This window comes from Eulemur rufifrons, chromosome 6, assembly GCF_041146395.1.
Source record: "Eulemur rufifrons isolate Redbay chromosome 6, OSU_ERuf_1, whole genome shotgun sequence".
In the NCBI taxonomy this organism is placed as follows: domain Eukaryota; kingdom Metazoa; phylum Chordata; class Mammalia; order Primates; family Lemuridae; genus Eulemur; species Eulemur rufifrons.
The window spans coordinates 94024362-94040536 of record NC_090988.1 but is presented as its reverse complement, the minus strand read 5'-3'; the positions used below and the strand labels follow the sequence as shown (position 1 = coordinate 94040536).

The 16175-nt window shown below is 43.7% G+C and overlaps 1 protein-coding gene and 7 non-coding genes across 8 annotated transcripts; 4 read left to right on the top strand and 4 right to left on the bottom strand.

The window, feature by feature from the left end:
* Nucleotides 1-2460: 2460 nt before the first annotated feature.
* On the top strand, nt 2461-2533 carry TRNAK-UUU (transfer RNA lysine (anticodon UUU)). Its single transcript has one exon. It is a non-coding gene; the product is annotated as a tRNA-Lys (tRNA).
* Nucleotides 2534-4705: 2172 nt separating this feature from the next.
* Nucleotides 4706-4778, top strand: TRNAF-GAA (transfer RNA phenylalanine (anticodon GAA)). Its single transcript has one exon. It is a non-coding gene; the product is annotated as a tRNA-Phe (tRNA).
* A 1038-nt stretch (nt 4779-5816) lies between these two features.
* TRNAK-UUU (transfer RNA lysine (anticodon UUU)) lies at nt 5817-5889 on the bottom strand. Its single transcript has one exon. It is a non-coding gene; the product is annotated as a tRNA-Lys (tRNA).
* Nucleotides 5890-8882: 2993 nt separating this feature from the next.
* TRNAL-UAA (transfer RNA leucine (anticodon UAA)) lies at nt 8883-8965 on the bottom strand. The gene has a single exon. It is a non-coding gene; the product is annotated as a tRNA-Leu (tRNA).
* Nucleotides 8966-9359: 394 nt separating this feature from the next.
* TRNAR-UCU (transfer RNA arginine (anticodon UCU)) lies at nt 9360-9445 on the bottom strand. The gene is given in 2 exon segments: nt 9360-9395; nt 9409-9445. It is a non-coding gene; the product is annotated as a tRNA-Arg (tRNA).
* Nucleotides 9446-9709: 264 nt separating this feature from the next.
* TRNAV-UAC (transfer RNA valine (anticodon UAC)) lies at nt 9710-9782 on the top strand. Its single transcript has one exon. It is a non-coding gene; the product is annotated as a tRNA-Val (tRNA).
* Nucleotides 9783-10039: 257 nt separating this feature from the next.
* TRNAV-UAC (transfer RNA valine (anticodon UAC)) lies at nt 10040-10112 on the top strand. The gene has a single exon. It is a non-coding gene; the product is annotated as a tRNA-Val (tRNA).
* Nucleotides 10113-13853: 3741 nt separating this feature from the next.
* On the bottom strand, nt 13854-14708 carry LOC138384545 (olfactory receptor 4D9). Its single transcript, XM_069470062.1, has one exon. It carries the CDS (start codon nt 14706-14708, stop codon nt 13854-13856), a length of 855 nt encoding a protein of 284 aa, XP_069326163.1.
* Nucleotides 14709-16175: the final 1467 nt, after the last annotated feature.

The following is a 16175-nucleotide window of genomic DNA, read 5'->3' as shown; positions in this document are numbered from 1 at the left end:
TCAAAACATGCCACTTTGGCCTAACGATTATTTTGAGTTAAAGGCAATTGAGAAGCAGCATATTAAAAAAAAAAAAAAAGCTCTTTAACCTCCTTCTATTTGCCTAAAAGTGGGACATACATTTACAAAGGTGTCCCTCTTCTCTTCTAAAGTTGATCACCTAAGACAACCTTAGGCCCTTACCAGTTTGGAGAGGGCACCAGAGGAATCTATATAACAAACTTTACTAACTAGCTTTTATCTATCATTAACTTCCCATATATTTGCTTTCCCACAATTTTCTGCCCCTGCCACAAGGTCCTTTTCCTTTATCTTGTCACTTCTCCAAAAATTAATTGTTCTTTGTTGAAAATGCTATATAGACTGCAGTTCTAAACCATATCTTTGGAATTACTACTTCCCTGGGTATCTCCCACATACATATGAAATACACTTCTGTTTGTTTTTCTCCTGTTATTCTGTTTTATATTTCAAAATATTAAGAGAATACAAATGTATCTGTTACATGGATAACATGGATAACAAGTATAATGCTTAAGTCAGGGCTTTTGGTATTTTTGACACCAGAATAGTGTTCATTGTATCCAATAGGTAAGTTTTTATCCTTTTATCCCTCATGCCCCCCACCCTTCCCCCTTCTTGGTTTCCAATGTCCTTTATATCTCTTTGTGCCTGTGTGTACCCATTGTTTACCTTCCACTTATTAGTGAGAACACGTGGCGTTTGGTTTTCCATTCCTGAGAAACTTCACTTAGGATAATGATCTCCAGTTCCATCCAAGTTGCTGCAAAAGACATTATTTCATTCCTCTTTATGACTGAATAGTACTCCGTGTGTGTGTGTGTGTGTGTGTGTGTGTATGACATTTTCTTCATCCACTCGTGAATCGATGGGCACTTAGGTTGATTCCACATCTTTGCAGTTGTAAATCATATTTGAATGATAAACATTCAAGTGCAGGTGCCTTTTTTAATAAAATGATTTCTTATCCTTTGGGTAAATACCCAGCAGAGGGATTGTGGGATAGAATGGCAGGTCTACATTTATTTCTTTAAGGAATCTCCATACTATTTTCCATAGAGGTTGTACTAATTCCTAGTCTGACCAACAGTGTATATGCGTTCCTTTCTCTCTGCATCCATGCCAGCCTCTATTGTTTTTTGACTTTTTAGTAATGGCCATACTGACAGGGGTAAGGTGGTATCTCATTGTAATTTTAATTTGCATTTCCCTGATGATTAGTGATATTGTGCATTTTTTCATGTTTGCTGCCTATTTGTCTATCTTCTTTTGAAAAACTTCTCTTCATGTCTTCTGCCTACTTTTTTATGTTTTATTTTTTTCTTGCTGATTTGAGTTCTTTGTAGATTCTGGATATTAGTCCTTTTTGGATGCATAGTTTGTGAATATTTTCTTCCATTCTGTAGGTTGTCTATTCACTCTGTTAATTATTTCCTTTGCTGTGCAGAAGCTTTCACATTTAATTAAGTCTCATTTATTAATATTTTTGTAGTTGCCGAATTTGCCTTTGGGGTCTTAGTCATAAATTCTTTGCCTACGTTGATGTCAAGAAGAGTTTTTCCTACGTTTTTTTCTAGAATTTTTATGATTTCATGCTTTTACATTTAAGTTTTTGTTTTGTTTTGGTAAAGGAGTCCCACCTGAGAACTCAGAACGGTAGGAGAAAAATTATTTTTCCTTCTCTACAGGTGCTTGGGGAGAACGAAAGAGAAGGAGATGAAAGGACAGTGACATTTCACTTACCGATGGAACACAGCACGTGCAAAGGCCCAGAGGACTAAGAGCATGTCACGAAAATAGTGCTGTTTGGAGGTGAGGAGCAGAGAAGCAGCGGAGTCAGCCAGCCAATGGCGGCGTGAGCTGCGCGTGCGCAGAGGCCTGGCCAGTGGGGACACCGGGCGGGGAGCCGCCCCGGATCGCGGGCGAGCCAGCAGTGGCTCCGATTGTCTCTTTTCAGCTAATCTGTTTGGCGCTCCTTTTTGAGGTGGGCACCTGGGATGCGGACGAGGAATTACGAAGTGATGTCTACTCCGAAGAAGGGGCAGCCTGATAGTCTTTAACCACTGAACTATGGTCTTCAACCCTGTGTGCTTTGGGTTTAGGGCTAAGAAACGTGTAGCGGTGGGGACAGTAGGCGGCTTCTTCTCCCTCTGCGCAATTTTGCAGAACTCAAGGTTCAGGTTTGCCAAGGGGTCTCTAAGTAAAAGGGGAGCATGCTTTATTTAACAAATCAGTGTGCAGCTGCTAAAGAACAACCTGATCACTCTCCCTCCAGACTCCCTACTTCGCCTCCTCCCCTCCCCCGCCGGCTTTGTGCTTTGGAATTGGGTTGAATCACACAAAGGAGGAGTCCAGGAGCTCGCTGGGCGTCACGCCCATTAGTTCCCAGCGCCAACGATGACACAGCTTTCATTGATTGAAGGGGGTATCCTCCCCAGAGCCCGGATAGCTCAGTCGGTAGAGCATCAGACTTTTAATCTGAGGGTCCAGGGTTCAAGTCCCTGTTCGGGCGGGAGTCGTTTTTTCACAGTAAAGAAAGACAACCAGTTTAGGGAGGTGTGTGTGTTAACCAACTTACTGTATTTGAAAAAGGGAATTAGTCCTACCTCTTTCTGGGGAGAATCCCGTGGCCTCCGCGAGCACGGTCACCTGTGGGCCTTTGTGCAGAGGCATCCGGGAGACTTACAGTCCATCGCCTGGGGGCCAAAACAGGCAGATTTATTCTGCAGCCACCACCGGATCGTTAGATCCCAACTACTGATACATTGAAGGATGGGAAACTGACACGCCTTCAGGGAGCCCCTGGGGACTTCCCTGTGAACGGCCCCTGCTGACCCCTCTCTCTTAGGTTCCCTCCCGCCACGTGCCTGAGGACTATGGCTCGGATACTGCACCTTCCCAGCTCTCCTTAATGCCCTTCGAAAGAGTTTTTCTGCGCTCTAAAAAGAAAGAGATCATTGTCTAGAAGCTGAAGCCCCTAGCAGAGCAACTCCCTTCTCTCAGAGGTCAAATCCTCCCACTCTCCTCCCCCGCTTCACAGATAGGACCCTGAACACAGCAAGAAGGTGAGGTTGAGATAGCAGCTTCTGCTGGTGGGAGGAACAGGGTGCATATTAGGAGAGAGTGCATTCAAGAAACTGGAATGGGATAAAACGAAAAAAGTTAGCGCCCACCTACTTCAAATTAAAAAGGGAAACATCGGATCCTGCAAAGGTTTTTAGGAAGTTGACTTGTGAACACAAAAAGCTCAGATGTAAGGTCACCAAGGTGAACTACTTTTCCTTGTGTGGCGAAGGGACCAGGTGCATCCCTTGCTTAGCTAATGACAGCCTTCTTTGCTTCAGCCGGGCACCAGAAGAAAGTTGGTTTTCACCTCATTGACAGGATGGGAATGTGGGCTGAATGTGTCAGCTGCTCTCTTAGCGGAAGGACTATGGAACCCAGCGAGTCCTGGTCAGCGGGGAAGGGCCAAGGTGAGGTAGCGCTCAAGCGTGAGGCAGGGTCTTCACTTTCCCCACGGGAATGCGTTACTCGTGGTCTGTACAGACCCCACAATTACCTCCCTGTCTCTCCAGCTCAGCTTCCCGAGGAGAAAGGGAATAAATAATAATAGCTTCCATCTCGTAAACTTGTGATAATTAAATGAGATAATGCATGCACAGTGCTTTGTAGAGTCAGCCTAAAAGCAAGCATTCAATACATAGAAGCCATTATTATAATTATTAAAGTGCTTTCAATCTAGCGATGAAACAAAAGATACATATTGAAACAGGCAAGGAATCATTTCAGAGAAATATATGCCCAGCATGTCTAAGAGCGTAAGATCTTATTCATGAGACTTGGGTTGGTTGGTATGTGCTGAAGAGACAGCAATTGTCACTGATCCAAGAGAAAGTGGGCTCGTTGGGCAAGAGGCTTCTTTCTTGAGCAACGTGAATGGCTCAGAGGGCATTCCAGGGAGAGGAACAGGCAAGGAGCTGTGTGGCAAGCACCAATTTTTTTCTTCTTCTTCCTGAGGGAGTCCCTTGGAAACTGATCAGATTCACTTTGGGGAACCTTGAAAAGTGGACTGTCTTTACTCCAACCATTTTCTGACTGAACCAGAAGGACCCAGGATGAGGACAGGGGTAGAGAGCACCTAGCCCTTGTAGTCTTTCCTCCTTCCCGTTCTGTCCATTCCCTCTCCAGCCATGGATTTCAGCCTTTGCTAAAAGGTGACAAATAAAAAACTCAGAGTGTGTCTCAATCACGACCTTTCGTGTTTTGGAGCCAACAGATCTGGCTTAGTTCTAGTTTAGTTCCAGATGATTGGGAGCATATTAGTTATTTCATTTAAAAATTTTTATATTGTCATATCCACTCAAAGCAGGCGTTGGGGTGGGAATTGAATGGGACCCTGTAGATCCGTGCTGGGCACACAGTAGGTTCTTAGTAAATGGCTGTTTTTATTCTTATTAGGACCCGGGAGAGAGATAGAGAAAGTATTAGGAAGACAATAAAGGCAGAACGCGAGTTTCCTCACACGATAGGAATTAGTTTTCTTATTCATTGTCCTCAAAACCTCAGAGTTAAAAATAACACAGTTTGGAAGGTGAAATGAGGAATTAAAAGGATGGAAATGAAACGGGATTTTTTTTTTTTTTTTTTAATTTCTTTTAACAGGGCGGGGAGGGTACATGCTCTAGCCGAAATAGCTCAGTTGGGAGAGCGTTAGACTGAAGATCTAAAGGTCCCTGGTTCGATCCCGGGTTTCGGCAAGGCTTTTGTTGGGACTGGAGCCCACTTCCAACCTCCCGGTTGGCTCGTTTCTCTCCCTATGGCAACTCACTTTACACACACATAGACAGACGGCTGTTCTCCCTGTCTCTTAAGTGGGCACGTAGTAGTGAGACGATAGTATTTAGTGAAGCATTATGAGGATGGAAAGACTTTAAAACTCTTAAAGAAGTCAGAAAACAGAGAATGATCTGTTCCCAGTTCCGTAGTCACTGTTTATACTATTGGATGTTAGGTAGCAATATATGGCACAAAATTTCTTATTGCGGTGGCTGACACGTCTGTTCCACTGGGGGAATGTCTTGGGTTTGATACCTAGTGTAGTCACCTCTCTGCGGTTGCAAATTTTCTCGTTGGCGGCAGACATGAAGACAGTCTTCAAAAGCATTTGTCTTTACAGCAAGAAACAAGTCACAGTCCCACCAGGTCTCTAGGAATCTGGTGAGGGACCCCGCCTCGTTGGAGTCGTATGAATTATGCATTTTCACGTGCCTTTTTCTGAAATATTTCTTGGAGCTTCCGTTTCCTCACCGAGCTTTTAATAAAAAGCGTCTGAAAACATTCCTCAGTGCCAAAAGCTGCACAGTTCCTGCCAAGAATATAACTATTATGACTCTTGACGACAGGTGTGCAATTTTCTCGGTTATGTGCTCATTAATGTTTTGAATATAAAAATGATACGTGCTAGTTTTAAGGGGAAAAATATCCGAACACAAAGCAATAAAGGTTGGAAGAGAAAGTTACTCGGCACTTTCCCCACCATTCATTTTTTCGGCCAAAATCACTACAAAGTCTCATGTTCCCTACTTCCGGGTTATTGACTCCCCTAAGTGGGGACCCCAAGCAGGTTTTGTATTTTTTCGACCAAAATCACTGCAAAGTCTCATGTTGCCTACTTCTGGGTTATCAACTCCCCTAAGTGGGGAACCCAAGTAGGTTTTGTATAAGCTCCCACTTGCTCGGTCTTACTTGGGACACACAACATACCTAAATTTGTTTTAGGAGTTTAAAACAACCCCCGCCCGAACAGGGGCTTGAACCCTGGACCCTCAGATTAAAAGTCTGATGCTCTACCGACTGAGCTATCCGGGCTCCTAAAGACGCTGTTTCCCCTCGCCTATCTGCAGTAAAATACGCCACGTGGCCGCATTGCTTCTCCTTTCGCTTAAAATCATGAGTCTTCTTGCTGATTCCCTGAGAGGTGAACCTTCCAAATTGAGACGAAAAATAACCGCCCGCCCGACCGGCCCGGCGCCCCGGAGGGAACTTCACGCGAGGAATTCCCCAGATCCAGAACTCCGGGTGGGCCTCTGGGGGAGCGGCGGGGTTTCCAATCCCGGTCTCGGTCTCTGAGGAGGCCTGCAGCGTCTTGCGGCCGGATCGCCGGTGAATAATTCGGACAGACATTTATTGATCACATACCGCGCTTCAGGAACGCAGCGAGCCCGCGGGGGCTGCAGACTTAGTCCCCGCCCTCGGCGGGGCCGGAAGTCGCGCCAAACGGAAGCCCCCAGTCGAGCGCTCTGTGGTGGGTCCAACCTTTTTGCGGACCCGGGAGGACTTGGGGGGCACCCGAGGTCAGTCAGCCAAGTTTCCCGAATGGCGGTGCCTGAACTGAGCTGCGGATGGGCCCCGAACACTTGGACGGAGAATTCCGAGCAGAGGGAATGGCAAATGGGAAGTGACGTTATTTCCTTCGCCGGGGCATCTGACCATTTTCCTGAAGCTGCCGTTGAGAGATTTTGATCAGGCAAGCTGCAGGCTGGATTTTACCTCTTTAGAGAGTCCTGTTACCTTGGCAGCTGTGTCCCGGACGTCCCTAATCAGTCAATCCTGTAATTCGTCCTGTTCCTTCATAACTGCTTTGCCATGTCATTTCTTTAGGCATTGGGTAAGATCCCTTGAAAGGGAGGATTCGGAGTCGTGGAAGGTGGAGCCTCACGCCCACTGTAGCTCTCTTTGGCGTTCAAAGACACTGTGTTGGGGAACGATGAGGTTTGCATTCCTTTATGGAGAAACACAGCGAGAGAGCAACTGGCAAAGATTAAAAAAATAATCATATGGAAAGATATCCTTGTTATGTTAAGCAAAAAGGATATGGTGTGACAAACTATGTATGGTGTAATACTTGTTTGTGAAAAATACTAAAGAATTTATGTATATGAACATATGCACATATATCCTTTAATTATATATATATAATTATATATGTTGTTTACATATATACAGTAGATCTATAAGGATAGAACACAGTCTTTTTGGGGAATGGCAATGAAGCGTGTGAGAGGAAGTTCTCATGATTTTCTTGACGTATATCGGTATTATTTGATGTTTAAAAAGCATGTATTACTTTTATAATGAAATAAATGAAAAGATGTGATCTGTGAAATTATTCCATGCTTCTGGTAGCGCCTCGGATCAAAACTTCCTTGATGCTGTGTTTTCTAAGGATCCAGCAGAAAAAGGTTAGGGCACAAACTTTTTGTTACCCAGAAGACAAGAAAAAGAAGAAGGAAAAAAAAAAAAACAAAAAACCCCCACCAACTTTCTCTTCTGTGGGGGTCCCTCCATGCCTCATTGTTTTGGAGAAGAGTTGTTGGTATTGAAAAATCACAAATGTATTAAGCACAGTTTCCACAAATGAAGACGTGGATCCCTAAGCATCAGATGGGAAGTCTCTGTTCACCCAAGAAAACCAAAGCCAGACTCCCTGGAAAGGGGCTGCCTGTGCCATGAGGTCAATCCCCAAGGGGAGTTACGAGCCTTTGGCCTGTTTCTCTTCAAACCTTGAAACATCCACTCCTTACAACAGTGTCAGGGACACAATGGCTGCTGAGTACAGCTTTGAATGACAGAGAGCATGAAGACCTGTTTCCTGTTCTCCTAAGACAGACCAGACTGACAGGCACCAAACACTGTGTAACTGTACCAAGTGTTCATGGTGTGGCACAGATTTGTTTAACACACAGAAGTAACTGGAGCTGTTTGTATTTCATTGAATACTCCACAGTGCTTTTTTTCCTGCCCCCTCCCCACATCTAGAAATGCCACCCTCTTCCCACTTTCTCATCTCATTTGGTTTGGGAAGTTCTGGCTGATCCTTAAAGACAGAGCTCAGGAGTCACCCCAAGGTTCCCTGCTTGGTCCTCTCCAGATGGATTTAGGGACTGGGGGCCCTGAGCCTGTTCCTCTTGCTGTACTCATCACAACCTACCTTAAGCACCTGTTTAATGGGTCCGTCTTTCCTCCTGGAGTGTTTCTGCTGTGAGGTCAGGAACTCTCTGTATATCCCCAAAGCCTCGGTCAGTGCCTAACCGCAAAGCTCTCAAAAACTGTCCTTGAATGAATGAATGAATGGATCGTTGAATGAGGTCATTGGTCAGGGAAGGTTTCTAGTGGAGGAGGAGGGGCAGAATCGGTCTTTGGAGGTTTGGTAGAGAGAGAGGAAGAACATTCCTGTCAAGGTGAATGATTTTCATAATCAAATGGAATAAGTTTGTCCTGAAAAAGTTCTATGTCATTTTTGTGCTGCCTTGTTTTTTCTCTCTAGTGCTTATGACCGTGTGAAATTCTATTTATCTGTCAACTTTTTATAAACCATCTCTTCCTTCTGTCACTTTGTCATGTAAGTGTCACTGGACAGTAACCTGTTGGTAAGGACCTTGCCTTTTTTGTTGTTATTTTATATTTTGCTTTGAAGACAGACAGACAAAACCCCAAAACTGCATCCCCACAGCCATGGGCTTTAGAACCGTACTTGGTACGTAGGATCTCAAAAAATAACTGTTGACTAAGAGTGAACATTTTCACGGCACAATGTTATCTCTGGCTCTCTGCTCTCCCCCTCCCCCAGGTGTAGTTTCACACAGATGTTTTCTTTGTACCTTCCAAACCATCAATTCTGAAGATGTCGCTACAGTTTCTGTGTCTGCAAAAAGACATTAACTTTTAGACTGAAATGTTATTGTCACTTAATGACTCTCTCAGGCTGTGTTGGATACTGTCATTTGGAGGCCTCAAATTGCAAAATGGACAACTAGGAATTTGCAAAGACTTTGTTTTGCTTGGAAAAATCAAGTCGTCCTTACCAGAAGTGGGGTTCGAACCCACGCGGATATAAATCCATTGGATCTTAAGTCCAACGCCTTAACCACTCGGCCATTCTGGTATTTGACTGACCATTCTTTTAGTTTTGAGCAACTCTGACAATATTGAGCGACTAAAAAGTTTCACAATGATTTAAAATTGTTTTTATTTCTGATGTAAAAGAATAATATGGAAAAAAACTTAGTAACTGTTATCATCTCTTTCCAATTTCTTCATCACATCACCAGAAACTGGAGCCACGTGAAAATGACTGACAAAAGGTTGGAGGAGCGGGATTCCTGACACCTTCAAGCGAGAGGACCTAACAGGGCCTAACCAGGAACTGCAGTTAGTTTCCTTCCTTTTCAAGATAGGCGAGTCAGACTGGAAATTTAAAAGGTAAGGTTTTTTTTTGTTGTTGCATATGCCTCCCCAACTTTCCGTTCCTCCCCCACTTACGCAAGATAAAAGAAAAGCGACTCTGGTGGGACTCGAACCCACAACCTTTGAATGCCTCCAACTGTCTAGAAGTCCAATGCGCTATCCATTGCGCCACAGAGCCCGATGCTCGCAAATCTTCCGCGCTCCACACATTAGGGAAGAAAAGGTGCACGCCCGGGAGCAGGACGCTTTCTTTCCGAGGAGCTGTGGGGCCTTGTGGCCGACGAAAAACGTGGATGGAAGTTGCACCGGAAAGTCCGAAATCCTTTTGAAAGTTTCTTTTCCCGTGTACAATTGCCGAACATCAAATCTTAGCATCATTTTCACATCATTAAAATTCTTTATGTGCAATTATTCGACCCTGAGGCAAGAAAAATTAGCGTGCGGTTCCATAGTGTAGCGGTTATCACGTCTGCTTTACACGCAGAAGGTCCTGGGTTCGAGCCCCAGTGGAACCATAACGGGGCTTACTCTGTTTTCAGAGTTAGTGTCCCAATTTGGAAGCTTGATTTTGGGTTTTGCTTCGGGAGGCTGGAGACGCAGCTGGTTCCACGGTGTCTCTGCTGCCTCGCTCCTCTTAGCACTGGAAAATCTGAAATCCCTTTGAAAGCTTTTGTCCCGGAGTAATCACTGAATAGCAAATCTGAATCTCATTTCCCAGCGTTAAAGTGTCTTTGACTGTAATTACCGCTCTTGGAGCCATTTTCTTACGTGTGGTTCCATAGTGTAGCGGTTATCACGTCTGCTTTACACGCAGAAGGTCCTGGGTTCGAGCCCCAGTGGAACCACAGAGAGGTGGCTTTTTTTTTTTTTTTCTATTTCTTTTCTTCTTCTTTTACGGCTCCCTTCTGGGAGCTAGATCTTGGGTGTTGCTCCGTGAAGCTGAAGGCGCAACGTTTTCGTCGGGGTCTGAGACGCGCCCCGCCCGACCGCGTCAACCCGGTTCCGTTTAGCGCTCCGAGCGGTTTCAGCCGTCAACGCTGCCCCCGTGTGGTGCCTCTCGGGAGGTGCAAGCGGCTCCGCCCGGCTCGAGGCGTCGCGCGCCGCCGCGCCTGCGCTCTCCCTCCTGCAGGCCCGCGCATCAGCCGGAGGCTGCGCGGCCCCGTTGCGCAGCTGCTACCTCGTCCTAAACCCGGCTAGGGCAGTCCTAGAAGTTGCCGCCGCTAAGTCGAATGACATCCCGAAGGCTACCCCTTCTTTGTAGATTAACTCCAACTCCACTGGCCTCTTTTATTCTAATTAAAATTACTTTTGGAAAAATTAATTTCATGCACAAGACAAAGGATTCAAAATCCCGCGCGTGGTTACAGTGATGTCTGCTTCCCACCTTTTAACTGTTAGGAGTTTCCTTTGCGACCGTCCAGAAATATTCTATGCATTCACCAGTACAAATGTACGTTTACTTTGTAAGCCACTTTAATGCTTTTCGTACGAGAGGTGGCAATCATAGCATATCACTGCTCCCATTTATTTCCCCAACAATATTCTGAAAATCTTCCTGTTTCATTAATAAGTCTTTGCTCATCCTTTCGCTTCCTGTGTTTCAATGTATCACAATTCTTGAGTCTGTGCCTTTTGATGAACAATTAAATTGTATCTAGTCTCGGGGACAGTGCTGTAGTGGATTTCCTCGTTCACTGGTTTTAGACAGGAGACTGTAGAATAATAATAGAAAAATCCCGAGTAGGCGCTTATATTAGACGTAGGGTCTCAGCGGACTCAGTGATGGTGATGATTCGATTGCTATCTACCCCATTCCGCAGGTGAGGAAGAGGAAGCAGAGAGAGGTTAAGGTTCAGTAATTAATTGCCCGGGGCTGCGCCACTGGTCAGGGACAGAACAGAGTGCCAACCTGAGCAAGCAGAGGATGGCCTTTTTGTCTTAGAAAATTCATTGTTGGGCATATATTTGTTGTTTCTGTAAACATTGCCACTTTCAACACTGAAGAAAACATACAACACTAAAGAGCTTGTGTCAAATTACACTCCCACCAACATGAGAACACTGGCTTTTCCTCAGTCTCTCACAAATAAAAAGTATTAATGAGTTTTGTGTCTTTGAAGGTGAAAATGGTTTATTCTAATGTCTTTTATTGTAAGACTGAATGTTTTTCATGTGCTTAAAAATTTCCTTTCTCCCTTCTTTCCTTTCCTCCTTCCTACTTCTTTTCACCTCTTTTTGTCCAATTTTCTATTATATTGTTAATGTTTCCTTATTGATCTTCAGGTGCTCTTTGTAGATTTAGATTTAGAACATGTTTTGCCAATGTATTTCCCAGACTTGCTGTTTGCCTTTGATTATATTTTTGCCTGTAAAGGGAATTTAAAGTACTCTGGAGGATTGAGTGTTGTGTGCGTAAATCAGTAAGCTTGGTAAAATGACACAGATTCCAGAAATTAAACTGCCAGTTACTTGTTACTTAATGTTCTTTCCTTAGAACTTTCCAGAAGTTCTGCTAACCTAGGCTTTGCTGCTTGTACTCCTTGGGCTCAGCAAACCCTCTTTCTTCTGCTTTTCTGTGTTCCTTAGGTTAATTAGGGTGGCAATCACAGTGACTTCTCTGAGATGTGAAAGTCACATCCCCATTCCCTTTCCCCCCCAAAGCCCTCTGAGACTTGGTCTCTCTCTCCAGCCTGTCTCATGTCTCATTTCCTCCCTTCCCTGGTGCTCCAGCCCTTGTGCCTTTCTGGAGTTCTTCCCCTCTCCCCATTACCACCTTTAAAGCCCAAGTACTCCCTGTTCATGATAGTTCATGACACAACTTCCTCTGTAATGCTATTTTGACTTCAGCCCCAGCCTCAGTGGAGCTGGTCACTCCTTCCAGCCCCCATTCAATTTTATAGTTCGAAGGCCCATGAGGCCAGGGCATCTTGTTACTTATTTTTATATCTTTCCCATCCCTACCCCGACTCCCACCACCAGGTATTCTTAAAGAAAAACATTATTCTGACACTTGTTAAAAAGCAAGGAAAATTTTATTTGGGACTATTGCAATAGGTTTCAAGATTATTGCAAAAGAAAAGACAGATTGGGCTCAACTCCAAACACAGCAAAGACAGCTGGGGATTTATGGCCAGAGAGCAGAGTTGGGGGTGGGGTGGGGTCAGTGGACGGAAAATTATTAAGAGGAGACATCAAGGGTAAGAAGGATTGTGGCTAAATTAAATTAACAGGATTCTTGCTGAAGGCAGGCCAGGATGATGAGAGACCTCTTGAGTAGGGGAGATTCTCCATAAGCTGAGTTAGTGGGATTCTTGCTAAAACTGGGCTATAGGCAGGCTGAGGACAGGACAGAGGCGCCAGTAGAGAAGAGGGCTCAGAGAAGCCTGACTAACATTTGGTCAAGGAGAGAGTCTCTGTCAGCACTCAGCCAGCTCCCCATCTGTAATAGGCATATGATTCTTTTTTTTTTTTTTTTTTTTTTTTTGAGACAGAGTCTCGCTCTGTTGCCTGGAACAACCTCAAACTCCTGGGGTTAAGCCATCCTTCTGGCTCAGCTTCCTGAGTAGCTGGGGCTACAGGCATTTGCCACCATGCCCGGCTAATTTTTTCTATATATATTTTTAGTTGTCCAGCTACTTTCTGTCTACTTTTTTGGAAGAGACGGGGGTCTTGCTCTTGCTCAGGTTGGTCTCGAACTCCTGAACTCAAAGGATCCGCCTGCCTTGGCCTCCTAGAGTGCTAGGATTACAGGCGTGAGCCACTGCACCAGGCGGATATTTCCTTATAATTACTCCCACTAACATCACTACCTCCTTCTCCTAGGAGGAAATCGTGGCCTTGAAGTGATTTGGGGATCCTCTCTCCCCAGTAGAAATCATGGATTTGCATTGCTCAGGAGGCCATAAATGGAGCTCTTCTTTCCCAATTTGTCAACTACCAGCCTTCACCCCATGAATGTACTACTTAATGGCCACGCTGAGTTCACTGTTGCACAAGCGTGGCACACTCTTGCACCAGTCTTTTCCTCTGCACATGCTGGTTTTTTTGCTTAGCTTGTTCTTTGCCTTTTTCACCTTGAAAATGTCTGTACTACACACTGTCAAATGTCTTTGGATGCTCTCAAGTAAAGTGCCCACAGTATTTCCCCAGCATTTTGTTTATATCTTTATTAAAACATTTTGGAGTATGCCTCTAGGGTGGTGACTGTATTTAATCTTTTTGGAGCAATCTGAATCCTAGCACTGTCAGGCACATAGGATATGTTCTGTAAATATTTGTGGAATGAATAATTGAAAATGAGTAGTGGAAGACGTGAATGGGTCTCACCTTAAAGCAGTATCACCTCTGTGATCCCCAGCACATACCACAGGACCAGCCTCTTTCAGGACTCCATGGTAACCACAGATACCCCTATGTTTTGGGCATTAAGGTGATCTCTTCCTATTTCGATAAAGTTAAATTTAATGTCTACCTTTACATTTTGGTACTATCTTTTCCTCATTAAATTTAAATCTTTTCTGAATGCCCTAGTTGTTTCTTTAGCTTCCTCATAGCTGACTTCATTTCCTGATTCCTCAGGGTGTAGATCATAGGATTGAGGAGAGGGAGATGACCGTGAAGGTGACAGAGATGGCGGTATCTGTCGGGAGGGCAGTGAAGGGCCGGGCGTAGACATAGATGCAGGGCACGAAATGCAGGGTCACCACAGTGATGTGGGAGGTGCAGGTGGAGATGGCTTTCCTCCTGCCCTCCCCACTGTGAGACCTCAGCATCGTCAAGATGACTGTGTAGGACATGAGGAGAAAGACGAATATAAACCAACTGACTAATCCATTATTGGAAATCATTAGAAGCTCCAGGGTGAAGGTGTCCATGCAGGCGAGTTTGAGGACCTGGGGGACATCACAGTAGAAAGTGTCAAGAACATTGGGTCCACAGAAGGGCAGTGGGAGCAACAGGGAAATCTGTACAATGGAGTGGACAAAGCCCCCCACCCAGGAGGCTGTGATGAGAGCTGTGCATCTCCCCCTACTCATGATGGTCACATAGCGCAGGGGCTTGGAGATGGCCACGTAGCGGTCAAAGGCCATGACAGAGAGAGAAAAAACGTCTGCTCCCCCCAGAAGGTGGAAGAAGAACATCTGAGTGACACAGCCATTGAAGGAGATGCTCTTTCTCTCCGAGAGAAGATCAATTAGGACCTTAGGAGCTGTGATGGAGGAGAAGCAGATGTCCAAGACGGACAGATTGCGGAGCAGGAAGTACATGGGGATGTGAAGTTGGGAGTCACAGGTAACCGTAACCATGATGAGGAGGTTTCCTACCAGAGTTGTCATGTACACCAAAAACAGGAAGATAAATAAGATCCAGCTCAGCTCTTGGGACTGAGTAATTCCCAGAAAGATAAATTCTTTCACCCTGGTGTAATTTCCCTGATCCATTGAATCACAGATCCACAGATCCTTTTTCCACGTACATTGTGGAAAGCAATAAGAGTGGAGTTAAAGAATGTGTTGTCTTTACACTTAAGGTTTGGTTTAGACTTAGGAGGAAGTTCTTTTCTCTGCATGCACTGTGACTGCAATTCAGTATGCTGCTGTTAGGTGAAAGATTATCCAGGTTTTTGATTCAGTCATCCAAGCAGACAGACTGAAACAGAGGGTACAGGTCGGTAAACCTAATTCAATTGTACTTTCACTATAAAATCTGACACCTGAAATAATAAATAATAAGCATAAATTCTCTCTTAAGAATTTCTGTTCATAAAAGTCATCATGATGAGAATTCAAAGGTAACATGCAAATGGAAGAAGATATTTACAATACGTTTCTCTGAGAAAAGACTCATGTCCAGAATACATAAATAACTTCTACAAATCAGTAAAAAACCCTAGATGACCCAACCAAAAGATGGCAAAAGATGGGAACCAATACTTCACAAAGAAGTACTCAACTTTATTAGTTATCAGGGAAATGCAAATTAAAATTGTAGTAATAAACCAGGATACACATACCAGAATGCTAAACTGAAAAAGTTGAAAAATACCAAGTGGTGGTGAAGATGTGGAACAATTGTGATGCTGCTGGCGGGTGTGTAAAATTGGTATAACCACTTTGCTGTTTGATTATTTCTTTTTTTTTTTTTCTCTTTTTTTTTTTTTCCCGATGCCCCCCTGTTTGATTATTTCTGCTAAAACTATGTATATCTAGTATATATAGGATATCTATATATCTACATATGATATATCTATATTACATACAGATATATATTTCTTAAGGATCTTTATGCATATATCTCCTAAGGATATCTATTTCTACTCCTGGGAAATATGTACATATGTTCACCAAAAGACACGTCCCTAGAATATTCATAGCAGCACTGTTTGCAATTTTCTAAAACTGGAAATGATACAAATATTTATCAACAGCAGAATAGACAAATAAATTGTGTTAAACTCACACAATGCTATACAGCAATGAGAATGATTTACATAATATGTAACAATATAAGTGAATCTGGCAAACATAGTACTGTGCTAAATAATTCAGGTATCACAGAGTATACACTCTCTTATTTTATTCACATATACAAAATTGAACAGAGCCTGAGAAAGACTTCTGAGGTGCTGATAATGTTCTGTTTCTTAATCTGGGAGCTTGTTGCAAAAGTATATTCTGCCTGTGTAAAAATTCACTGAGCTGTACACCTATGTGCATTTTTCTGCATGTAAGCATATTATATACTTCAGTATATAAGAAGTTATAAATAATAAACATATAGTAATTCCTTTATAACATTTTAATTTCATGTCTAAAGAATAAATTTTATTTAAAGCAAAACTTAATGAACCATCCACTTTCATAACAGTTACTTTTATAGTTATGTAGTTATAGTCTTCACCAACTACA